The 27,090-nt window shown below is 41.0% G+C and overlaps 1 protein-coding gene and 1 long non-coding RNA gene across 2 annotated transcripts in view; one reads left to right on the top strand and one right to left on the bottom strand.

The window, feature by feature from the left end:
• Positions 1–27,090, top strand: part of LOC106084985 (uncharacterized) — a 188,702-nt gene that overhangs the window by 60,766 nt on the left and 100,846 nt on the right. Inside the window, exon 3 of the mRNA XM_059367200.1 lies at positions 21,094–21,102. Within this exon, the coding sequence (XP_059223183.1) occupies positions 21,094–21,102 (9 nt within the window). The remainder of the gene's footprint in view (positions 1–21,093; positions 21,103–27,090) is intronic.
• Positions 132–11,428, bottom strand: LOC106091798 (uncharacterized). Its single transcript, XR_001222055.2, has 2 exons — positions 11,285–11,428; positions 132–479 (listed from the first exon to the last, which is right to left on the bottom strand). It is a non-coding gene; the product is annotated as an uncharacterized LOC106091798 (long non-coding RNA).

Here is a 27,090-nt window from a genome sequence, read left to right as displayed (position 1 = left end):
AAGTTCCCCTTTACTTCCCATGGCAATTTAGTCATCAAGTCAATTTATAAAGTCATTCTATTCTTGTTGAGAGCTGTACTTATTTCTCAAGCAGGAATTTAGCTCTTATTTTAAGAACATACACTTAAGCATATGAATATAAATCTATAATAATTTATTTGACCATAAGTGTGATAGCAGGAAAAAAAAACAATTTTGAGTTTGCTTTCCCTATCAATTCGAAACGGATGTATTTTTTTTTTTCTTGTTATGCTTATCCTTTACTAACATTTCATGCTCTTATCCTTATCGTATGGGGGAGAAAAAGTTGTAGTTTCCAGTTCCTTTGTCATCCTCAAAACATTCATTTATCAATACATTAGCCAACATTCAATCTTCCTTCATGTTTTTAGCTAACCAAGTCAAAGCAGAAAGGGGGAATTCTTACAAAGGGTTCTGACACAAGAAATTTGCAACTTGATAATGGGAGTACATAGGAACTGTGAATGAAACAAAATGTTTTGTGATATACTTAAACAAGAACTTAGTTGATATGTATTTAATGTTAATTTACGATAGACCAATATTATTGGAGGATAAAGAAAGATAATGACAACAAGTATAAACGTGCAATGCTCGAGCGGCTGAATCTTTAACACCCTCCACAATGACCTATAGGCTGATATAAAACAAGTAAAAATGTGCTAAGTTCGGTGGGTCCGAATCTTGGGAATCCACCACCCATAGTCGACTTTCGCCTAATCGATAAAAGTCCACTTTTTGTGTAGGAAAATCGAAGTCGAATAATCGATTTTGAAGTCGAAAAGGAAGCTGCACAGAATGCACATGTTGGGACATCAAATGAAACACCTCATGCAAAATTTTGCAAAGACCGGACCAAACATTCTGGCTACTACAGCCTAAAATTCCACAGCGGTTGAAAGATACATATGGGAGCTTTTTTTAAATGTAGACCGACTTCCATGAAATTTTGCACGCATATTTGGACGTCATATAAAATACCTCATGCTAAGTTTTGTACAGATAGGACCGAAATTGTGGCTCATATAGCCTCAAAATACCATAACGGATGAAAGATATGTGTGGCAGCTATATTGAAATCTTAACCGGCTCATACGAAATTCAAATGTCGGAAGCTATAAAAGTATCCGCTGGTGACTAATTTTGCTAGAATCGTTTAACAAATGACCATTTTATTGCATTATTTTTATACCCACCACCATAGGTCATTTCGTTTGAAACACTTCAAAATATTCGTCTAAGACCCCATTAAGTTTATATATCCTTGATCGTCTCGACGATCTAGATCTAAGTCGATCTAGCCATGTCCGTCCGTCCGTCTGTTGAAATCACGATACCGGTCGAACACGTGAACATATCCGCTTGAAATTTTGTACAGATACTTAATATCGATGTGAGTCATTGGGGGTTGCAAATTGGCCATACCGGTTCAGATATAGCTTTCATATAAACCGATCTCACGATTCAACTCTCTGAGCCCTTACAAGCCGCATTATTTGTCCTATTTGCACGTGGTGCTCTGTTTTGACTACTAACAATTGTGCCAAGTACGGTCTTAATCGGTCTAAAGGGTGATTTTTTTGAGGTTAGGATTTTCATGCATTAGTATTTGACAGATCACGTGGGATTTCAGACATGGTGTCAAAGAGAAAGATGCTCAGTATGCTTTGACATTTCATCATGAATAGACTTACTAACGAGCAACGCTTGCAAATCATTGAATTTTATTACCAAAATCAGTGTTCGGTTCGAAATGTGTTCATTCACCGTAACGTTGCGTCCAACAGCATCTTTGAAAAAATACGGTCCAATGATTCCACCAGCGTACAAACCACACCAAACAGTGCATTTTTCGGGGTGCATGGGCAGTTCTTGAACGGCTTCTGGTTGCTCTTCACTCCAAATGCGGCAATTTTGCTTATTTACGTAGCCATTCAACCAGAAATGAGCCTCATCGCTGAACAAAATTTGTCAAAATTTGAACACATTTCGAACCGAACACTGATTTTGGTAATAAAATTCAATGATTTGCAAGCGTTGCTCGTTAGTAAGTCTATTCATGATGAAATGTCAAAGCATACTGAGCATCTTTCTCTTTGACACCATGTCTGAAATCCCACGTGATCTGTCAAATACTAATGCATGAAAATCCTAACCTCAAAAAAATCACCCTTTATTACCTGATATAGCTCCCATATAAACCGATCACCCGATTTGACTTCTTGAGCCCCTGGAAGCCAACATTTTTGTTCGAATTGCCTGAAATTATGCAATTGATGTTCTGTTATGACTTCAAATAACTGTGCCAAGTACGGTCCAAATCGGTCTACAACCTGATACAGCTCCCATATAAACCGATCTCAAGATTTGACTTCTTGAGCACCTGGAATCCGCAATTTATTTGGCTGAAATTTTGCATACGGTGTTCTGATATAACTTCCAATAACTGTGCCAAGTACGGTCCAAATCCGTCTATAACCTGATATAGCTCTCTTATAAACTGATCTCTCGATTTCACTTCTTGAGCCCTTACAAGCCCCAATTTTTTGATTTGCCTGTAATTTTGCAAGTGGTGTTCTGTTATGACTTTCAACAACTATGCTAAGTACGATCCAAATCGGTCTATAACCCTACAGCTCCCATATAATGCATATTTTGCCCATGAACATTCCACTAAGGAACAGTCCAATTCAAGTTTAAGCTCAATGATAAGGGGCCTCCTATTTATAGCCGAGTCCGAACGGCGTGCCGCAGTGCGCCACCTCTTTGGAGAGAAGTTTTACATGGCATAGTACCTCACAAATGTTGTCAGCATTAGGAGGGGAAAACCACCGCTGAAAATTTTGTTGTGATGGTATCGCCAGGATTCGAACCCAGGCGTTCAGCGTCATAGGCGGACATGCTAACCTCTGCGCTACGGTGGCGTCCCATATAAACCGATCTCAAGATTTGACTTCTTGAGCCCCTGGAATCCACAATTTATTTCCGATTTGGCTGAAATTTTGCATGTGGGGTTCTGTTACGGTTGAAATCGGTCTATAACCTGATATAGCTCCCATTTAAATCGATCTCCCGATTTGACTTCTTGAGCCCTTACCAGCCGCAATATTTGTACCTGTACTTTGTACACAAATTGACATGGATAAACGGATAGACGGACAAAGATAAATCGAATCAAAAAGCGATTCTGAGTCGATCGGTGTACTTATCAAGAGATCTATCTTTTCCTTTTGGATGTTACAAACAAGTGCACTAAGCTATAAAACCCTGTACCACAGTGGTGTTGTAGTAGGGTATAAAAAGGGGAAAGTAAACGGGAATGTGCAAATTTTGCAATAAGCCATATTTACAGACGGGTTTCTATCGGGTAAATACCCAAAGCTTGGGTATTTATTGGGTAAATACCCAATAAATGCCTTTTTTGGCAATTTTTTGGGTATTTACAATTTTGCAGATATTTTGGGTATAAAAATACTTTCCAAATAATTTTTTATGATTTCGAATTCTTGTATAGAAACCTGATCTACTGATCTCATAAAATCGGATACATAGCCGCTATATAGACCTATCTCCAGACTTAAAGTCTTGCGGCAATGAATTGGTAATTTTTCATCCAATTTCGATGAAATTTGGCATAGTAAGTTCTGATAGACCCCTTCCCATTTCTATGAAGTGTGATACATATCGGACTATACTTGGATATGGCTGCCCTATAAATAGTCCGCTTGATCTCCCGATATAAGGTATTGAAGCCATAAAAGATCAATTTATTATCCGAATTCAATGAAATTTGGCACAGTGTATTCTGGTAGACCTTTACCCCTATCACGTCAAATGTGTTTCAGATCGGACCATATTTAGATATAGCTGACATATAGACCGATCTCCCTATATTGTGTAATGAGCCTATAAAAGGAGCATTTTTCATCCTATTTCGATGAAATTTGGCACAGCTTGTTCTGGTACCCCGTTGTGTCGAATATCGTCCAGATCGGACCATATTCGGATATAGCTGCCATATAGACCGATCTCCCGATACAGAGTATTGAGTCCGTAAAAGGAGCATAAAGACCGATCTCCCCATATAGAGTATTAAGACCATTAAAGGCGTATTTTTCAACCGATTTTGATGAAATTTGAAACATAGTGTTTTGGTACCCATCTAAACCTTTATAGCTGCCATAAAACCCCATCTTGGGCCTTGATTTCTGGAGCCTCTAGAGGGCACAATTCATATCCGATTTGGCTGAAATTTTGCACATATTGTTGATGAATGACTTGCAAGAACTGTGCCTATTATGATTTAATCACTCCATAACACGCTATAGCCGCCATATATACCGATCTCCCGATAAGGCTTCTTGAGCTTCTAGAGGGTTCAGTTCTTTTCCAATTTGGTTTAAATTTTGAATAGAGAGTTTTGGTATGAACTGTGCCAAGTGTGGTCCTAATCTGTTGATAACCTGATATAGTTGCCGCATAAACCGATCTCCCATTTTGACGCTCCGTTGACTGGAGCAGACGTGTTTTCATTTCGCTCCTCAAAGAAAAATATCCGTGTCTCGGAATAGGTATTACCAATTACGAAAACTGTTAAACCCTTTTTGGAGTAGTCTAGAAATGGACTCCAAAGATCCTGCAGCAGCGTTGGAGTCATCAGACCATATCATGTTGTCCTCTCCTCCTATAGGTGTAGGTGCCTTAGCACATGTAGTCGAGAGTAATGCTTCAAGCGCCCAACTAGTCGTCAGACTAATTAATGAGGAAGAAACGGATAAAACAGAGGGATGCACAGTTCGCCCGCAGTCTTAAGTAAAGGTGGTGTTTCCGACTCGGATTCAGACCACGACAGTGTCAATAAAACAGTCATCGCAGCCGACGGTAGATAGCGGGATGACGGCAGAAGTGAACGATGGCTTTGCTAAGCTCTCAAGCAGATCGAGAAAGTGATCTGGGCACGGTGAGGGAGACAGAGGAGTATGTAGGGGCAGCGCAATCGGTGCAGTATGATGGAAGGGATAGAACTGACATTCTAAGCACTTCTACGAAAGCTGAAAAGAGAATCAGATCTCCCGAAGAGCATAATACTGCTAAAATGCTGAAGAAGACCACCCGACTTCATAACCTCTGAGCGCCGGACGTTTATCAATTATAAGAAGGCCGATTGGACTGGCTTCAGAGAGTATACCAATTGCCGCTTCAGTGAACTGCCACCCCCCTCTGATGTGCTTGTGGCCGAGAGGAAATTCCTAGACATCATTAACGCAGCAGCCGCTCGCTTTATACCAGCCGGTCGAATATCCCAAGTGCGGCCCAATTTCCCGGCGCAAGCAGTGGTACTTGCAGACGAGCGTGATGGGATTCGTGCTATGGACCCCGCTAAACCCAGAATCAGCGAGCTGAATCTGGAAATAAACAGGGTAGTCAACGAACACAAGCAGAATTTGTGGCTGGAACACATGGAGCAATGTAGCTTAGGCACCGGTGTAGGCAAACTGTGGGCTACTGTTAAGTCACTTTCGAACCCCGGTAGAGGGGACGACAGGACCTCAGTCACTTTTGGCGAGATAACCATGACTGATCCGAAGAGATGCGCCAGGTTTTTCAACCGTCAATTTATTGTGCATCCCGAGAGAGGCAGGGCAAGGAGGAGAGCCATTCGCCGAATTCGTGGTCTCCGAGCCGATGAACAGCCATCACAATTTACCGTGGGCGAAGTTACCAATGTCATCCGTGGCGCCAAATCTTCTAAGGCGTTGGGCCCCGACGGAATCTCTACATTAATGTTGAAGAATCTGGATTGAGTACCTTAATACTGTCTCAACCTGTCTTTGAACACTCTTATAGTTCCCGATGTCTGGAACATGGGCAGAGTGATCCCGCTACTGAAGCCTGGAAAAGACCCGAGTTTGGGGGAGTCGTACAGACCGATCTCCCTTCTCTCACCAGTGGCAAAGACGCTTGAGGCATTACTCCTCCCGAGCCTCGTAGGAGAATTTCCATTTGCCGAGCATCAACATGGATTTCGGAGACTGCACAGCACAACAACAGCTTTGCATGCCATCACCACACACATTTGCCGTGGCTTCAATCAGCCCAGGCCATGTGATAGGACGGCCCTCGTGGCACTGGACCTATCGAAGGCATTCGACACGGTCAGCCATGCCAAATTATTTGAGGACATAGCCAACACGTCCCTCCAGCCAGGCCTGAAACTATGGGTCGCGAATTATCTGTGTGGGCGCCAGTCATTAGAGGAAATTAGGGATAAGAAGTCGAAACACCGTAGAGTGAAACTGGGAGATATCACCCCAAGGTGGGGTGATATCTCCGGCACTGTTTAACCTCTACCTATTCTCCATTGCACCCCCTCCAGACGGCATAGAGATCGTATCATATGCGGACGATTGTACGATCATGGCATCAGGCCCCCCAACCATTGATGACATCTACGATAGGTTGAACGTCTACCTCAACGAGCTTGCCTCATATTTCGCTGCAAGAAATCTGAAGATATCCGTCACCAAATCTTCAGCCACACTGTTCACTACAAATACGCGTGAGGTGAATACTGAGCTGACTGTGATGGTGGATGGAGAAATGATTCCGACAATCAAGTGTCCCAAAATACTTGGCGTCACATTTGACAGCTCTTACACATTTTTCTGACATGCCACAGCAATCTACAATAAAGTCAAAAGTAGAAACAAGGTCCTGAAGTCACTTGCTGGCAGCATTTGGGGTGCAGACAAAGAAACCTTGTTAACCACGTACAAAGTAATTGGCCGGCCTGTGATAAGTTATGCAGCGCCAGTGTGGTCTCGTCAACTTTGTGACACGCAGTGGAATAATATTCAGATCTGTCAGAATGCCGCCCTTCGAACTGCGACGGGCTGTCTCCTCAGTTCTCATGTGGACCACCTCAATCAGGAGACAAAGATCCTACCAGTACGAAGACATAACTACATGCTGTCTAAGCAATACCTTTTGGGCTTTTATCGCAGAAACCATTCAAATCATCATCTTGTGGATAGATATCCACCGCCCAGAAGACTTAGTCGCAGAGTTCCTGGGTCTTGACACTCAACAGAGTCAAGCAGACGAAAGATAGAACACAATAAACTGCTACAACAACAACAACAAGAGAAAGATGGTCGCTGAGAATGGTAAGGAGCCGCCCTCCTACGCCAGAGTGGCAAGGAAGCACAACAGAGAGAGCTGACTTATGCAGTCATCGATATCGTCAGTGCATCCGGTAGCATTCCAACAAATCATCGGTCCCAAGTAGAGGAGCTGGTTAACGAGCCGATTTTCGAACCCATACAAATGGTGAGCTGCGGTTATAGAGGGACCTTTTTACGCTGCCTTTTGCTTCGGCGGAATATATTAATACAGCCAAACAGCTCGTCGAAGTTATGTACGCTCCCTGGGAGGGTGCAAAACTCAACCTGGTGAGAAAAATGGATATCCCACAGCTCTCAAAGGCGATGATCTTCATCAAGGGATGGGGTAGGAAATTTGAGACGGAACGCATGTTGGGATTCTTGGGCAAGCAAAACTAAGATTTGGTCGCAGAGAAGTGGAAGGTCTATCACAGGGAGGAGAAGGAGAAAGTAATTCTCCTTGTGGATGGCATTGATCACGTCTCCGTGACGGCTAAGACTAAAGGCATGGCACAGTACATGGGCAAGGCTGTCTTTTTCAATATTGGGAAGACTAGAATAGGCAGGAATACTCATATTGAGACATCAGACCGTGGTGACACAATACCGCCCAACAAACTGGAGGCTTACGACGAGATAATCACCGTCTCTTTCAATATTGGAAAGACTAGGATAAGCAAAGATCCTAATATAAGAGCAACAGGCAGTACAGGAACGAGAGACCCAACACAGTCTAACAAACAGGGAGGTGGACCCATCACCGACTTTAAGATTCGGAAGACTAGGAAAGATCTTAATATTGAAACATCAGGCAGCGCAGCGACAGGAGTCAGAATGTAGCCTAACGATGGTGATGGTACCATCACCTAATCCCAAGAAGCCCATTTACTTAAGATTTGGAAGACTAAGAAAGACGAAGATACTAGCATGAAAACATCAGGCAGTGCAGGGACTGGAAACTCAATACAGCCTAACGAACGAACGATGGAACCATTACTGACTTTATAAAGATTCGGAGACTAGGATCCGCAAAGAACTTAATACGATGACATAAGGCAGTACAGTGACAGCAAAGTCAATGCAGTCTAAAGAACAGGGAGTAGATGATGAGATCATCACCTACTACCAAGATGCCTACCTTCTGGAGGACCAATGATTGAGGCAATCCAGATAAACCTCCATCGGAGAGAGACTGAGTGCGCGAACTCTCTAATTACCTTAAAAGTGTACGAAAAACAACATTTTTTAACAGGAAGTTTATCTCCACGATAAATTAATGTTCCGATTAGCTAACACGAGTAACCCGCCCTTAGAATATCAAGACGATTTAGGATATATAAACATTATGGGGCCCCATCCTTTGGTACTGGCCATAAAAATACAATTGGTTTAATTTTTAAAAAATTTGTTCATTATTAATTTTTAATAGCAGGGCTTTTGTTTAACTTTACGTTTGATTTCAACGTCATAACCCTCTCTCCTGCCTCCACATATGTTTCGTTGTCTTAACAGCATATATTTTTCCGCCGTTCCCTGCTGTCGTGGTATTTCGTGCATGCTTGAGAGAAGCCACTACAGGACGAAACATTAGGTTGATGTAAAGACCAAGTGAGTGAAGGAGAGTGAATGACAGACATGTGAAGAACTACATTTTGCATACTTTCATAAAACATTCCATGTACGTAGAACTAAACACAGGCAAAAACAATTGCAACTTTTAGTTGAGCCAAAAGCTTTGTATCACACACACACACACATACACACAAAAGGAAGGATACAACAAAAACTTGATAAAAGTAAAGTGCATTAAATCTATTGTGCAATGTTGTCCTTGTTACGTTGGTGTAGTCGCTGTTGCCTTTCGGTGATGTTCATACAGTCTGGCATTGTCGCTGTTGCTACAGGGTTCATGTTGTTTTTGTATCTGCACATAACAAGGAAATATGGGGAGATTATTTTTGAGAGACAAAACTTTAAATTTAAAGTTTTGTAAAGGTTTTTGAAATTCAACAAATTGATTATATAGACTATCAACGGCAGCGGGAAGGCCACCGTAGCGCAGAGGTTGGCATGTCCGCCTATGACGGTGAACGCAAGTTTTGAATACTTATTCCTCCCAAAAGAGGTGTGAAAATGTGGCACGCCGTCCGGACACGGCTATAAAAAGGATGCCCCTCATCATTGAATTGGTCAGCACTCATATCTGGGAAGTTTGGCCTGTTCCTTAATGGAATGTTCATGGGAAAATTTGCATTTGCACAATTGTGTGGCATATAGCTCAGTCGTTTTGAACAGGGACGTAGCCAGGATTTTTTATGGGGGGGGGGCACATTAGAACTACATAACAATAATAACAAGTAAAATCGTGCTAATTTCAGCCGGGCTGAATCTTATATACCCTCCACCATGGATCGCATTTGTCGAGCCCTTTCTACGGTATCTCTCTTTAGGCAAATAAAGGATAAAAGAATATTGAAAATTGGAGACCATAGTAGAAGGCATTTTGTAAAATTTCAGCCAAATCTAGTAAGAATTGCGCACTTAAGAGGCTGAAGAAGTAAAATAGGGAGATCGGTTTATAGGACAGATGTATTAGGCTAAAAACCGATTCATGCCTTATTCGACACGTATGTTAAAGGTCATGTCAGAAGCCGTTGTACAAAAGTTCAGCCACATCAGATAATACTTGCGACCTCTAGAGGCTCAAGAAGTCAAGACCCCAGATCGGTTTATATGACAGCTATATCAGGTTATGGACCGATTGGAATTATTCTTGGCACAGTTGTTGAAGTCATAACAAAACACCTCACGCAAAATTTCAGCTAAATCGGATAATAATTGCGCCCTCTAGTGGCTCAAGAAGTCAAGACCCCAGATCGATTTATATGGCAGCTATATCAGGTTATGGACCAATTTAAACCATTCTTAACACAGTTGTTGGAAGTCATAACAAAACACGTCGTGCAAAATTTCAGCCAAATCGGATAGGAATTACTCCCTGTAGAGGCTCAAGAAGTCAAGACCCCAGATCGATTTATATGGCAGCTATATAAGGTTATGGAGCGATTTGAACTATTCTAAGCACAGTTGTAGAAAGTCATACCAAAACACCTCATGCAAAATTTCAGCTAAATCGGATAATAATTGCGCCCTCTAGTGGCTCAAGAAGTCAAGACCCCAGATCGGTATATATGGCAGCTATATCAGGTTATGGACCGATTTCAACCATACTCAGCACAGTTATTGGAAGTCATAATAAAACACCTCATGCAAAATTTCAGCCAAATCGGATAAGAATTGTTCCCTCTAGCGGCTCAAGAAGTCATGACCCAAGATCGATTTATATGGCAGCTATATCAAAATGTGGGCCGATATGGCCCATTTACAATACCAACCGACCTACACTAATAAGAATATATTTGTGCAAAATTTCAAGCGGCTAGCTTTGCTCCTTGGGAATTTAGCGTGCTTTCGAGAGACAGACGGACGGACGGACGGAAAGACGAACAGACGAACGGACATGGCTAGTTCGACTTAAAATGTCGTGACGATCAAGAATATGTAAACTTTATGGGGTCTTAGACGAATATTTCGAGGAGTTACAAACATAATGACGAAATTAGTATACCCCCATCCTATGGTGGAGGGTATAAAAACGTAATCCCATGGCAGCCGGTTGTACATACCGGATTGACCCGTTGAGATCCTTCAATGGCAAGGTCTGCCGCCTCAGTGTACAACACACTGCTACAACAACAACAATAAAAACGTAAACGCGGTAATATTCGAAAAATACGATTTTTTTTTTGGGAGGGAGGGGGGGGGTGGTCTTTTGCCCGATAGCTACCCCCTTTGCTACGTCCCTGGTTTTGAATAAACTATGTAAAGAGTTGGTGCCATATTATTGTCGTCACAAAAAATTGAATCCCCTAATTGCGCCATTTAGTCAACATATATAAAGAAGGATTTTTTTGTAGCACTCCAAGAAACCGACTGAAGTTTCAACTGCTTTACATTGGATTAAAATTTCAATCACTCCAAAATATGAAACTCATAAAACGACGGGATACGAAAAAGAGCAAATTGTCGAAAAAACTTACTTTTTAATGGATATGAGTGAGAAAGGGGGAAACGTCCAAACGTCCAAAGCAGCTTGCCTTACTTGTTCAAAATATAAGCAGTTAACAAACAGGAGCGAAAGAAATTGAGAAATGGAATGCGGTCGATGGAATTTCTGGAAGAAAAATAAAATTTACTTCATTGAGAAAATGAAATGTGAAAGAAGTCATGATATTTGTATGTAATTTCTGGAAAATGTTCATTTGTCAATCCATTTGAAAATATAAAAATTCGTTAGGGAAGCTTAAAGAAAGTGTTTTGGTTATGCGAAATTTAAGAAAGTTTAAGTATTACCATAGTAAGAGACATAAGAAAGAAATACAAACAAGGAAAACGCATACGGATACCCACCACCATGGATATATTTATTATAACATTATGATACCCATATTAATATCCATAGATGAGAACGTATCCACATCATATGTGATTCAGCTATCGAGAAGCCTTATTGAATTCACTGTTTAAAATTTTAGCGAAATCGGATAAGGCTTTTATGGGCATAAGACCTTTAATCAGCAGATCAGTCTTTTCGAACGCTATATCCAAATATGGTCTGATGTGTACTATACTCGGATCAGTAATGGGGTGGCCAAATGCGAATCACTGTTCCAAATCAAACTCGGGTAATAAATACGCCTTTTATGTGCTTGAAACCCTTAATCGGTAGATCAGTCTATATGGCAGCTACCTAGAAATAGGCGTAAAAAAAAAAAAACAAGTAAAAAGGCGTTAAGTTCGGTCGGGCCGAACTTTGAATACCCACCACCTTTCGTCATAGTCTGGAGAAAAATGCATAATTTACGCCTCCATAGAAATTATATCGAAATATGGTCCGATTTGGACCAAATTCGGCACTGACATTGAGTGGTCTAAAATTTTTTAGAACAAAATATTGAAGCTTTGGTAGCTATATCCAAAAATAGACCGATTTAAACCACATACGACATAGATTACGAAATGTTTAACATAAGTTACAGTGTTAAATTTCAGCTAAATCGGATTATAAATGCGCCTTTTATGAGGCCAAGACTTTAAATCTAGAGATAGGTCTATATGGCAGCTATTGGGTTGCTCAAAAAGTAATTGCAAATTTTTCATATAGTCGGCGTTGACAAATTTGTTCACAGCTTGTGACTCTGTAAATGCATTCTTTCTTCTGTCAGTTATCAGCTGTTACTTTTAGATTGCTTTAGAAAAAATGTGTAAAAAAAGTATATTTGATTAAAGTTCATTCTAAGTTTTATTAAAAATGCATTTACTTTCTTTTAAAAAATCCGCAATTACTTTTTGGGCAACCAATATATTCGAATCTGAACCAAATTGAAGAAAGATATCGAAGGGCCTCACTGTCGCAAATTTCGGCGAAATTGGACCATAAATGCGCCTTTTATGGGCCCAAGACCTTAAATCGAGAAATCGGTCTATATGGCAGCTATATCCATATCTGGATCGATCTGGACCACATTGAAGAAGGATGTCGAGGGGCCCAACACAACTCACTGTTCCAAATTTCGGCGCCATCGGACAATAAATGCACCGTTTATAGGCCCAAAACCTTAAATCGTGAGATCGGTCTATATGGCAGCTATATCCAAATCTGGACGGATCTGAACCAAATTGAAGAGAAATATCGATGGGCCCAACAGAAATCACTGTCCCAAATTTTGGCAAAATCGGACAACAAATGCGCCTTTTATGGGCCCAAGACCTTAAATCGAGAGATCGGTCTATATGGCAGCTATATCCAAATCTGGACCAATCGGGGCCAAATTGAAGAAGGATATCGACTAGCCTAATACAACTCACTGTGCCAAATTTTAGCAAAATCGGATAATAAATGTAGCTTTTATGGCCTAAACCCTAAATCGGCGGATCGGCGAACGTAGTACCAGCTTCTACTGCGAAATCAGTTATTAATTACGGTTTTAATGCGCTTAAGGCCCCAATCTCGAACTTAACCTGCGTATGAAAAAAAAATATGGATCTGTACCAAATTTCAGCCTAATATCTCAATTCTTGACGCATTCTGGACGGACGGGCAGACAAAGAGATCTATAATCGTCTTAAAATTTTACGACGATCAAGAATATAGGCGTATATTTTGTAGGGAAGCAAATGGATATTTCCATGTATTACTAAATGATTGTGCCGCTTTCGTATGGTAATGCGTATAAAAATAAAATTTTGACAAAAATCTACCAAAATCTAAATGGGCCGTCCATCCGTCAAAACCCCTAAATTTTAAAGTAAATCCTACCACATTTGGTGAAGGATGCTCAAAACGGTAACGCAGGCCACCACATGTGTTTTGCTGCACAGTTTCGGTGTAGTAGCGTTCTTATTTTTTTTTTTTTTTGGTGGAAAGTGTCGATCTGTCCGTTTGTAACACCTCGAATTATTGATCTGAGACACCCTACAAAGTGTATATATTCTGGATCGTCTTGACATTCTGAGTCGATCCTGAGCCATATCCGTTCGTCCGTCGAAACTCCGATAGCGTTCACATATATATGTATATGTATATCCGATTGAAATTTTGCATCGATACTTCTAATCGATGTAGGTCATTGAAGATTGCAGATAGGTCAAATCGGCTTAGATTTGGATATAGCCCCCATATAAATCAATCCCTGGATTTGACTTCTTGTCTACCCTAGAATCCTCAATTTTCATCTAATTTAGGTGAAATTTCAGCTAGACTTTCAGTTTGATCCAAATCGGTCTGTAAACAGATACTTGCCGAATCGGGCCTGCTCCCCAGCGCCTTCTTTTATTTGAGCCCTTTATTGCAATGGTCGATATTTAAGTCCTGCTTTGGTAGAGTTTTTGGATGGGACATTTCGCCCCTTATGTGGATATCGAGTTCGAGTCATTGAAGCGGTAAGCAAGTCTGCCAATGATGCGTAGTGCGTGGGTTCAAATCCTGGCGAGAACATTGGAAAAATTTTAAATTGTGTTTTACCCCTCCTAATGTTGTCGATGTCGCATTGCGAGATGCCTTTGGAACTTGGCTGTGAAAGGAGGTACTTTATCATTAATATTTGAAAGGATCGCCCATGTTCTTTAATGAAATGTTCATGGGCAAATTTTTGCTCTACTAACTTATACTTCTCTTTGGACTTCTATATTGTAGTGGGAAACTATTTCAAGTTTGTGGTGCATTTTGGGAGTGAGGTGACCAACCAGACCATTGGTCTCTAAAGTGAATATAAGCTCCGTTCTATACTTTCAACAACTTTTTATATGATCACCATATTACCATAGCTGGTAAATAAGTCATTTGAGTCCTATATTGCGTGATTGGTCTATATATCCATTTGATGGGGAGTGATTTTTGGCGGCCACCGTAGCGAAGAGGTTATAATGTCCGCCTATTACACTGAACGCCTGGATTCGAATCTTGGCGAGATCATCAGAAAACAATTTTTTAGCACTCATTGATATGTGAGAAGTTTGCCCCTTCTTCCTTTGCCCCTGGAATGTTCATGGGCAAAAAATTGCATTTTTGATTTTTGGCGGTGGGATGGTACCTCAGACATTTCGCCCATACATGGATGTAAAATTCGTGCTCTACTCCCAAATATCTTTCGCTTAAGCCCAATACTGCCATGGTCGATAAATGTGTACGGTTTGGGGGGCATTTTGGGGCTGGGGCTAGCACTCCGCCACTTTGTCTTAAAAATAGGTATCAAATTCGTTCTTTACTCCCAAAAGCCTTTCATTTGAGCGCCATATTGATATGTACGGGAAATAAGTTCAGTTAAGGGGGTGCTTTGGGGCTTACCCGCAAACATTTGGCCCCAAAACTGGATTCTGTTTCTACTCTCAAAAACCTTTCATTTGAGTCCCACATTGTCATGATGGCTCATTTTCATAATCTACTCCCAAATTGCATTCATTTGAGTCTCATACAGCCATGATCGGCTAATATGCCCATAGGGGGATTTTGGGGGGTGGGGACACCAACCATTTTTTGCCATATGCGTAATCTACTCCCGAATACCTTTCATTTGAGTCCCATATTGACATGAACGTCCAATGTGTCTTTTCGGAAGAGTTTTGAGGTTGGGGTTAGGGTGGGTTTTTTTTTTTTCTTTCAGACCAATCTACACAATCTGTGAAAATTTCGAGAAAATCGGTTCTGCCGTTTTTGAGTTCATACGCAACAAACAAACAAACGGATTTCCATATATCCAGGATTGGCTACTATGTCCATTTGGGCCTTTTTTAGTTGGGGGGAGGTGAGTGGCGGTTTACCCCCTGTACTTCGACCTAATATTATATGCTAGAGTCATAATCTATCTCCGAATACCTTTCATTTGAGCCCCATATTGACATGAACATTCAATTTGTTTGCTAGGAGGAGTTTTGGGGTTAGAGCGACTTCCTGGGTACGTGGACCCAATTTTTAATACCATATTCGTATTCCAGTCTTCAATACCCACCATCCGTCCCTCTGTCGATATCAAAAATTTATATAGCCTATGTTTCCTTCCAAACCAAACAACGAAAACGTGTCAAAGAACCAAAGCAACGAAAACGTGTCAAAGAACCAAAATTTTAAAATAAAGATGCTATCTGTTAATTTAATGTGTGGTGGGCATTGATCAAGTCTGCGTGACAAGTTTGGCTAAATCTAAAGGCATGGCTTACAACGGGGCCATGACCGTCTTTTTCGAGATTGGATGGGTAAATATCCTCATTTTTAGCCATCAGGCAGTGGCGGGACCTAACAGACAGGGGACCCACGACGAGATTATCACCGACATGAACGTTTAATTTATCTGCTAGGAGGAGTTTTGGGGTTAGAGCGACTTCCTGGGTACGTGGACCCAATTTTTAATACCATATTCGTATTCCAGTCTTCAATACCCACCATCCGTCCCTCTGTCGATATCAAAAATGTATATAGCCTATGTTTCCTTCGAAACCAAACTACACAAATTTTCAAGATAATCGGTTCAGCCGATTTTGAACTCACCACCATAGGATGGGGGTATACTAATCTATTCATTCCGTTTGTAATACCTCCCAATATTGATTTGTGTATATATTGTTAATCGTTTTGACATTTTTAGTCAATCTAGCTGTCCGTCCATCCGTCCGTCTTTGGAAATCACGATAGCGGTCGAACGGGTAAGGCTAGCCGCTTGAAATTTTTGCACAGATACTTCATATCGAAGTAGGTCGTTGGGTATTGCACATGGGTCATATCGGTTCGGATATAGCTCCCATATAAAGTGGTTTAAATTGACTTCTTGAGCTCCTACAAGCAGTAACTGTAAGCCGTTTGATCCGAAATTTTTTACGGAGTGCTCTGCTACCACTTCTGACACTTGTGCAAAGTATTGTTTGAATCGGTCTATAATCTGATATAGCTCTCATATAACTTTTGTGCGAGTTGGCTAAATTTTGCATGGAATGTTCTGTTACGACTTCCAGCAAATGTCTCAGGTACTCGGTCTATAGTCCGATAAAGCTCCCAAATAAACCGAATTTTCGATTATCCTTGTTTAGTTCTTAGAAGATTTAATTTTTGCCTGGTTTGGCAGAAATTTGGCAAATGAAGTAAAATTATGCCCTTCAAATAAATTTATTTTATTTTGTGAACATTTTTAGCAGAATCCATTGTGGTGGGTTTCCAAGATTCAACCCTGTCGAACTTAGCGCGTTTTTACTTCTTTTTTCTTCAATGTCTATTTGAGAAAAAAGCCATATTTTTAGCCATTTTTTTGAAAATTTATGTAAGCTCTTAAATTTCAATATCCCCAGTGCCCTGCATTTTTTCCATTTTGCCTCTTGACACGACCAAAGGCAATTTTCTAGTTTTGTTGGCTCATTAAGAACTCATCACATATTGGTTCATTCATTCACAGGAAAACTGTATATCAAAGGTAATGAATGTTTACCCAAAACTACATGGAATGTAATGTATTTTCCCTGTGCAACTCCATTTATACTCCTGTATGGCTAAAGTGTTCGTGTGCTTTGGCAGGATATGAACAAAGAAGTATTTACAAATCCTGTAGATGCTTGCCATTTGGCTAGTTTATCCAGATTTTCTTTGAGCAACCATGATATTCTTGTTTTAATTATAGCTATACTTCAAAAGAGGAAGGTAAATGAGCTTGCAAAAAAATTTTAATACAAGTTTAAAGTAGTTTTGGACGTTTAAATGATGATTTTCTTCATTCCCATTCCATGGGAATCTACATACACTGAAAAAAAAGTAGGCCCAAAATTAAAGATTTTTCCTTATTCGTAATATTTAAGCAACGAAAACGTGTCAAAGAACCAAAACTTTCAAATAAAGATGCTATCTGTAAAATTAATTTGTTGTGGGAATTGATCAAGTCTCCGTGACAAGTTTGGCTAAGAGTAAAGGGATGGCCTACTACGGGACCATGGCCGTTATTTTGAAGATTGGGAAGACGAGGATAGGAAAATATCCTCATATTAAGCCATCAGACGGTGCAGAGGCGGGACACTCAATAACGCCTAACAGACAGGGGGCCGACGACGAGGGTATCACCGACTCTCTCAATATTGGGAAGTCTAGGAAAAGCAAGGATCCTAATACTAAAACATCAGGCAGTGAGGGGGAAGAGACCCAACACAGCCTAACGAACAGGGACAAGACAACGGAACCATCAACGACTTTCTCGAGATTAAGAAGACTAGGATGGATAAAGATCCTAACGCTGAAACATCATGCAGTGTAGTGACAGAAAACTCAATGCCACCTAACGTACAGGGAGCCGACGATGAGACCATTGCCTACTCCCAAGAAGCCTATTTACTCAAGATTTGGAAGACTAGTATAGGCAAATGCAAATTTGCCCATGAACATTCCACTAAGGAACAGGGACATACTTCTCACAAATCAATGAGAGTTGTCCTATTAAAGCTTTAAGCTCAATGATAAGGGACCTCCATTTTATAGCCGAGTCCAAAAAAAAGGTGTCACACTGCGTGCCTTTTTTGGAGAAGTTTTACATAGCTGCCTTACCAAATGGTACAGTACCACCCAAAAGTTGCCAGCTCTCATGTAATATTAGGAGGGGATAACCACCGCTGAAAATTTTCATGATGTTCTCGCCAGGATTCGAACCCAGGCGATCAGCGTCATATGCGGACATGCTAACCTCTGCACTACGGTAGCCTCCAATGATAGGCAACGATCCTAATATTGGAACATCAGGCTGTACAGTGACGTTAGACTTAAAACAACCTTACGAACAGGGACCCGATGATGGAACCATTACCGACTTTCTCAAGATTTGGTAGACTGGGATATGCAATGATACTAAAGGGTGATTTTTTTGAGGTTAGGATTTTCATGCATTAGTATTTGACAGATCACGTGGGTTTTCAGACATGGTGTCAAAGAGAAAGATGCTCAGTATGCTTTGGCATTTCATCATGAATAGACTTACTAACGAGCAACGCTTGCAAATCATTGAATTTTATTACCAAAATCAGTGTTCGGTTCGAAATGTGTTCATTCACCGTAACGTTGCATCCAACAGCATCTTTGAAAAAATACGGTCCAATGATTCCACCAGCGTACAAACCACACCAAACAGTGCATTTTTCGGGATGCATGGGCAGTTCTTGAACGGCTTCTGGTTGCTCTTCACTCCAAATGCGGCAATTTTGCTTATTTACGTAGCCATTCAACCAGAAATGAGCCTCATCGCTGAACGGTGAATGAACACATTTCGAACCGAACACTGATTTTGGTAATAAAATTCAATGATTTGCAAGCGTTGCTCGTTAGTAAGTCTATTCATGATGAAATGTCAAAGCATACTGAGCATCTTTCTCTTTGACACCATGTCTGAAATTCCACGTGATCTGTCAAATACTAATGCATGAAAATCCTAACCTCAAAAAAATCACCCTTTAATATTAGAACATCAGGCAGTGCAGTGAGAGGAAACTCAATGCAGCCTAAAGAACAGGGAGCAGACGACGAGACCATCACCCACTCTCAAGAAGCCCATCTAACCAATGATTGAGGTCATCCAGATAAACCTCCAGACAGAAAACCGCGAGAAAGCTACTCGCGCTCTGATGGAGAAAATCAGCAAGGGCAAAATTCATATTGCCTTAATTCAGGAGTCATGGACGACCCGGAACAAAGTTTCTGGACTGAGCCATATCAACTACCAATTATTCTATGCTAACACTGGTACTCGGCCGAGGACCTGCGTTATTTGTCATAGAAATTTGAATTTTATACTTTCCCCGGAGTTGTCAACGTCGGATACAACAGTGATGGGACAGGGAGATGGTGGAGCATACCGTGCATCACTTTATCTGCCTTTCGACTCCACGACGCCGCCACCCACGTCGAAACTACAACGGCTTGTGAGAAAGACAAAACAGACACGAAATGAGGTATTAATAGGATGCGATGAGAACTCTTACCACATTTCGTGGGGCAGTACCAACAAGCCCTGGCAGAATTCCTGAATACTAACGACATAACAACACTTAATATGGGTCACACCACTACCTTTGTTAATAGGATTACGGAGGAGGTATTAGATGTGACAATATGTTCGGAAAATCGAATCGAAGAGGTTTAGCTTTGGGGGTCTCCATGGAACACGCTATCTCTGACCATCGCTACATTAGATTTAGAATAGCATGGCCAGCGCCGAATCCGGTAAGCTTCCGTAATAAAATGTAAACCAACTGTCAAAAATTCGGAAGACTACTCAGAAGAAGAATTGGGCAAGATTATTTAGATTGCCCAAGCTTAAAAAACATTGAAGACAATGTCAACAGGATTACGACTGCACTGTGGAGTCTTGCGAAAGAAAGGAAATCAGCCCAAGAAAAGTCCTGAATGGCCGGAATATTCCCAACTTAGGGAAAGAGTTCCGCAGACTTATTAACAGAGCACGTCGTAAAAAATCGGAAGTTTGATGGGATGTGTATTACTCACGGCTCAAGGAATACAATAAGATTACCAGAGCGGTAAAACGTGCCTTCTGGAGGCTTTTCTGCGACCAGGTCGGTAGAGTTATTGGCGCCGCCAAGATGAAAAAGTTTCTCTCAAAAATTCATGTCCAACCTAAAACGTTAGTAGACGACATGGGAGTGAGAGCAAAAACAACGGAGGACATGTTGAGGCTTTTGATGAAAACCCATTTTCCACAGGATACGAAAGGACTCACGAAGACACCAAAATCTTGGAATAATGAGGCTGATCGGAGGTTTATTAAAACGGAATTTACTGTCAATAAAGCCTTGATGAGCTTCAAACCATTTAAATCAGGCGGGCCTTATAAAATATTTCTCACTACAAAAGGAGGCCGACTATCTGGCGTATCTGGTTGATCTGTCCGTCATGACAGGTCACTGGCTAATCGGCAAACATGCTGACAGGCTGAAGATTGCCAGCAACCACTTTTGCAGAAGCTGTGAGGACATTGAAGAAGAAGAGACTATAGAACACCTTCTGTGTGTGTGTCCCGCACTGGCAGTCAGAAGGAGCTCCACTTTAGGTTCACTGTTTCTTTTGAACTTGTCTAATTTAACGGATTTGAATATTCGCAAGTTATTGGGCTTTTTCAAGCGATCTGGATGGTTCAACGTTAGGAACTAAAAGGCATCTTCCTTCTTCTGTTCCTGTGGTATTACAATGGACAGAAACGTCTAAGTGAGTCTGATGGCAGACTGCCACTTAAACCTAACCTAACCTTTGGCGCCTCATCTGGCCACTATTTTCACAGCGTCCCTAGGACTTGCATATACTCCGAAAGCCTTGCAGAAGGCAAGGATGGTGTTTATACCCAAGCCCGGCAAAGCAAGTTATGCGACACCAAAGGCCTACAGGCCCATAAGCTTTACGTCTTTTCCAATCAAAACCATGGAACGCATTGTGGATACCATGATAAAGAGTATGATATCCAGCGAACTGCTTAAATACAAACAGCATGTCTATGTCAAGGGAAGGTCAGTGGAGACTGCCCTGCACGAGGTTGTGCACAAAATAGAAGAATCATTCGATACCAAGATGTCCACATTGGCAGTTGGCATTTACATCGAGGGGGCGGAATGACACATTGATCCAATCTTTAGACCAGTACCGGGTGGACCGAGTTCTTAGAGACTGGATAAACCATATACTAAGGAACAGGTGGATAAATTGCGGATCCCATGACATAAATATAAGGCAGGAAATGCACAGGGCATGCCACAGGGGGAACATTTTATTGTCACTACTTTGGGTGAATACCATAAATAACCTATTACGAATGCTGACTGAGTTGGAATTTGAACCCGTCTGCAACGCAGACGATGTTACAAAACTTCTTAGGGGTAAGGATCCGAACCAGCTATGCAGAAGAGCCAAAAGGGTCTTGCAGATGGAACACGATACACGGAGACCATCGTAGCGCAGAGGTTAGCATGTCCGCCTATGACACTGAACGCCTGGGTTCGAATCGTGGCAGAAACAACAGAAAATTGTTCAGCGGTGGTTATCCTCTCCTAATGCTGGCGACATTTCTGAGGGATTTTGCCATGTCAAAACTTCTCCCCAATGAGGTTTCGCTCTGCGGCACGCCGTTCGGACTCGCCTATAAAAAGGGGTTACCTTATCATTGAGCCTAAACTTGAATCAGACTGCACTCATTGATATGTGAGAAGTTTGACCCTGTTCCTTAGTGGAATGCTCATGGGCAAAATTTCCAAAATTTGCAGATGGCACACGACTAGGCTAGACCCAGAGGTCTCAATGTTAACCCAGAGAAGACTGAAATATGCCTGTTCATGAGGAAGACGAAGGCGGGCCAATTTGACGCACCACGATTTCTCAATAAAACGATTTCGATATCTGACAAGGTCAAATACTTAGGAGTGATCTTGAAAAGGAAACTGAAATGAAAGTGTCACATTCAGGAGCATACTGAGAAGGCCCACAGATATTGGGCACTATGTAGACGGGCCGTAGGCTTGAAATGGGGCCTGAATCGGAGGATAGTCCACTAGCTCTACAGAAGCGTGATTAGACCAATACTTAATTATACCTCAGTAGTTTGGTAAACTGCGATGGAGAAAAAGTGCAACATAAGGACCCTGCAACAGGTTAAGAGTATATATTGTGTTGGCATAGGAGAAGCGATGAGGACCACGCAGACTAAGGCACTGGGGACTGTTCTAAATATCCGCGCCATTGACATACCGATTAAGTGTGAGGTAGCCACTGCGGCTATGAGAATTAAGGCGATTGGAGAATGGATTGAGGACGGGAGCAGGTCATACCATCGTGGTATAGGACGATTGGAAACCCGGATGGATTAGAAGAGTTTTCCGATCGGATACCAGATATGGACCTCGAGATCGAGTGCGAAGCATTGCTGCCAACGGCACAGTCTTGGATTGATGGAACCCTAGTATTGCCATTTGGAAGATCATGTTACACGGTTGATCACAGGTAGAGGACAAAATGGGCCTGGGGTTCTATATTGATAAACCAGGGACTGAGATCTGTTTTGGACAGCCTGACCATAATACGGTCCTGCAGGCGAAGATCCGGGAGATCACAGAATGCGTGAAGTGGTGTGATGCTAACGCGAGGACGTCGAGTGTGAGCATATTTACGGACAATAAAATGGCCATAAGGGCAATAACAACCAGGAAGGTAAGGTCACGAACAGTCTTGCAGTGTAGAAGGAGATTAACGCCTTCTTTGATGATGGCAAAATCCGCATTCTTTGGGTGCCGGGCCACAACAGAGTAAGGGGGAAAAAAACAGCAGACGATTTGGCGGTGAAGGCCAGAGCACTGCCGTCAATAAAATTAGTTTATCCAAAGCCGGGTCGAAGCAGTCCGAGTTAATGGCATGGGCGATGAGCACGCATGTAACACCGTGGAACAGCTAAACAGTCGATAGGACAGCGAAAATCCTATGGGGGATCCGAATCGTGAGAGGACGAGGCTATTACTTAAAGGAAGAAAGAAGGAGGTCAGTACAGCTATCGGTATCATAACGGGACATATAGGACTACAAAATCGGTGCGGCAAGTGATAGTATGTGTAGGGCATGTGGGGATGACAATGAGACGTTGGAGCATATCCTCTATCATTGCCCGGCTCTCACCGCTAACAGACACCAGTACTTAGGTGAGGACACAATGCCAGACATGAACCAACTTAGGGGCGTGTCATATAAAACAATTAAGAATGTTGTAAGTTGCACGGAATTCCTAACTTAAAATTTTCTCTTTTTGAGTTTACTTATTTGTTTTTAGAGCGCACAACAAGCGGATTACTGGGTTAAGTGTGTCTATAGTTGCATGGGACGGATTAATATCTGCACCCTCATTCCAATCTAACCTAACCTAAGATTAATTTCCCATTTACTAACGGACATGATCATCCGTTTCAAATTTTGATCGCTGATTGATTCTTATTTTATTTCATAGATGACTGTCCAATTTTGATTTTCTCAAAAATTCTCTTTTTTTTTGACTTAGCATCTTAGCCTAAAAACAATTAAAGATGGTTTGTAAGGCTATTTTGCGTATTTAACTGTGGTTCACGGTTGTATTGTCCCAAGGCCGTTTTCCTATCTTTCAACGATGTTTTGACTTCCATTTTAGATTTTTATACCCTCCACCATAGGATGGGGGCTTACTAATTTCGTCATTCCGTTTGTAACAGCTCGAAATATCCATCTAATACCCCATAAAGTATATATTGGGTTGCCCAAAAAGTGATTGCGGATTTTTTAAAAGAAAGTAAATGCATTTTTAATAAAACTTAGAATGAACTTTAATCAAATATACTTTTTTTACACTTTTTTTTCTAAAGCAAGCTAAAAGTAACAGCTGGAAACTGACAGAAGAAAGAATGCAATTACAGAGTCACAAGCTGTGAAAAAATTTGTCAACGCCGACTATATGAAAAATCCGCAATTACTTTTTGGGCAACCCAATATATTCTTGATCGACATGACATTTAACTCGATCTAGCCATGTCCGTCTGTCCTTCCGTCTGTTGAAAGCACTCAAACTTTCGAAGGAGAAAAGCTAGCCGCTTGAAATTTTACACAAATACTTTTTATTAGTGTATGTCGGTTGAGATTTTAAATGGGCCAAATCGGTCCATGTTTTGATATAGCTGCCATTTAAACCCATCTTGGGTCTTAACTTCTTGAACATCTAGAGTGTGCAATTCGTATCCAATTTGGCTGGGTTTTTGCACGTGGTGTTTTCGTATCGTTTCCAACAATTGTGCTATGTATGGTTCAAATCGGTTCATAACCTGATATAGCTGCCATATAAACCGATGTTGGGTCTTGACTTCTTAAGCCACTATAGGGCGCATTTCTCATCCTATTTGGCTGAAATTTAGCATGGAGTATTTTGTTATGACTTCCAGCAACTGTGCTAAGTATGGTTGAAATCGGTCCATAACTTGATATAGCTGCCATATATACCGATCTTGGATCTTGACTCCTTGAACCAATAGAGGGCGCATTTGGATGAAATTTAGCATGAAGTGGTTTGTAATGACCTCCAACAACTGTGCCAAATATAGATTAAAACGGTTATAAACCGATCTTAGGTCTTGACTTCTTGAGCATCTAGAGGGTGCAATTCTTGTCCAATATGGCTAAGTTCTTGTACGTTGTGTTTTAGTATCATTTCCAACAATTGTGCTAATTGTGGTTCAAACCGATACATAACCTGATATAGCTGCCACATAAACCGATCTGGGATCTTGACTTCTACAGCCTCTAGAAGGCGCAATTCTTATCCGATTTGTACAACGGCCTTTAACAAACGTGTCCAATATGGAATTAATCGATCTATAGACTGATACAGTTCCAATATAAACCGATCTCCGAAGTTAAGGATTTATTAATCTACCGTTTAAAATAAAAAGTCGTTTTCACCAAAGGGAATGTTTCCTTAAAAAGTTGGAAAATTGATAATCTTTAAGTTATGTGTGTTAATCTATGGTTCGAAACTTTAAAATTAGTACAAAAATGTCTTCAGTGTTGGAAGACCAGACTATTGCTGAAAGGAGTAAGAGGGAGCTCGGTATAGCATTTGGTATCATAACGGGACACATAGGACTGCGAGCCGTCCTACAACAAAATGTGATAGTATGTGCGACAATGTGATAGTATGTGTAATGGATGTGGTGAAGATAATGAGACGTTGAAGCATTTGAAATGTCATTGCCCGGCTTTCGCTGCTAACATAAACCTGCACTAGGGTGGGAACCCAATACCAGACACGAACCAATTTAGGGACGTGGAATGAACAACAATTTTGTAATTTACACGGAATTCTTGTCTTAAATTTCCTTTTTGTTACTTTTTAGTACTTAGAGCGCATTACCGTTTCAGCGTAAGTCAATAGTGGCATGGGGTGGATGCAAATCCGCAGCACCTTAGAAATAAAATTGCAAAATTTTTTGAAATTAAAAAAAAAAACTCTGTTCTTAATATATCTTTGCAAATGGTTTAACAAGGTTTCGATTAATAATTTTTCTCCGTATGTTTCTATGCCTCGTATTATTTATTCCACTATATCTGCTCATAAACTCCTTGTTGAGAAAACATTAAGTGTGTGCATCAACCCCCAGCATACGAATGTAAATCGCCTTAATCGGATGAGGATGAAATAGTTGCATTTGTTCCTAGTTTGAAGTTTACATAAAAACTCACAATGCTCACTTGTAACCAATATCGTAGTACGTGGTAGACGATGCTTTTCAAATAAAATGAAATACAATGGGAACGTGATGAAGGATGAATAGCAACGTGATGATGCAAAATGATAAAGAACCATAAACGAGGAGTATAAGTTTTCTTGAAATGAAAATTAAACAAAGAATTCCATTGAAATTGTATATTTGAAACTTTTTCTATACCCACCACCGAAGGATAGGGGTATATTCATTTTGTGATTCCGTTTGCAACACATCGAAATATCCATTTCCGACCCTATGGAGTATATATATTCTTGATCGTTGTAACAACCTATTTAACCATGTCCGTCTGTCTGTTGAAATCACGCCACATTCTTTAACAAGAAAAAGCGTGCAAAGTTCGGCCGGGCCGAATATTATATACCCTCCACCATAGAACGCATTTGTCGAGATCTTTTCCCCATATCTTTTTTTAGACAAACAAAGGATAAAAGAAAAGAATTGATTTAATATTGGAGCTATATCAAGTTATGTTACGATTCGGACCATAATTGAGTTGAATGTTGGAGTAGAAGTCATTGGGTAAAATTTAACACAATTCAAGTAGGAATTGCGGCCTTTAGGGATTTAAGAATAAAATATAGAGATCGGTTTATATGGGAGCAATATCAGGCTATAGATCGATTCGGTCCATATTTGACACGTATGTTGAAGGTCATGGGAGAAGCCGTTGTACAAAATTTCTGCCAAATCGGATGAGAACTGCGCCCTCTGGAGGCTCAAGATTCCAGATCGGTTTATATGGCAGCTATATCAGGTTATGAACCGATTTGAACCATATTTGACACAGTTGTTAGAAGTCAAAACAAAACACCTCATGCAAAATTTCAGCCAAATCGAATAAGAATTGCGCCGTCTAGCGGCTCGAGAAGCTAAGACCCCAGATAGGTTTATATGAGAGCTATATCAGGTTATGGACTGATTTCAACCATACTCAGCACAGTTGTTGGAAGTCATAATAAAGCACCTCATGCTAAATTTCAGCTAAATCGGATGAGAACTGTTCCCTCTAGAGGCTCAAGAAGTCAAGATTCCAGATCGG

Source organism: Stomoxys calcitrans, chromosome 4, assembly GCF_963082655.1.
Source record: "Stomoxys calcitrans chromosome 4, idStoCalc2.1, whole genome shotgun sequence".
NCBI classification, from domain to species: domain Eukaryota; kingdom Metazoa; phylum Arthropoda; class Insecta; order Diptera; family Muscidae; genus Stomoxys; species Stomoxys calcitrans.
The sequence above is the reverse complement of the archived record's forward strand: the minus strand, read 5'-3'. Positions and strand labels throughout refer to the sequence as shown.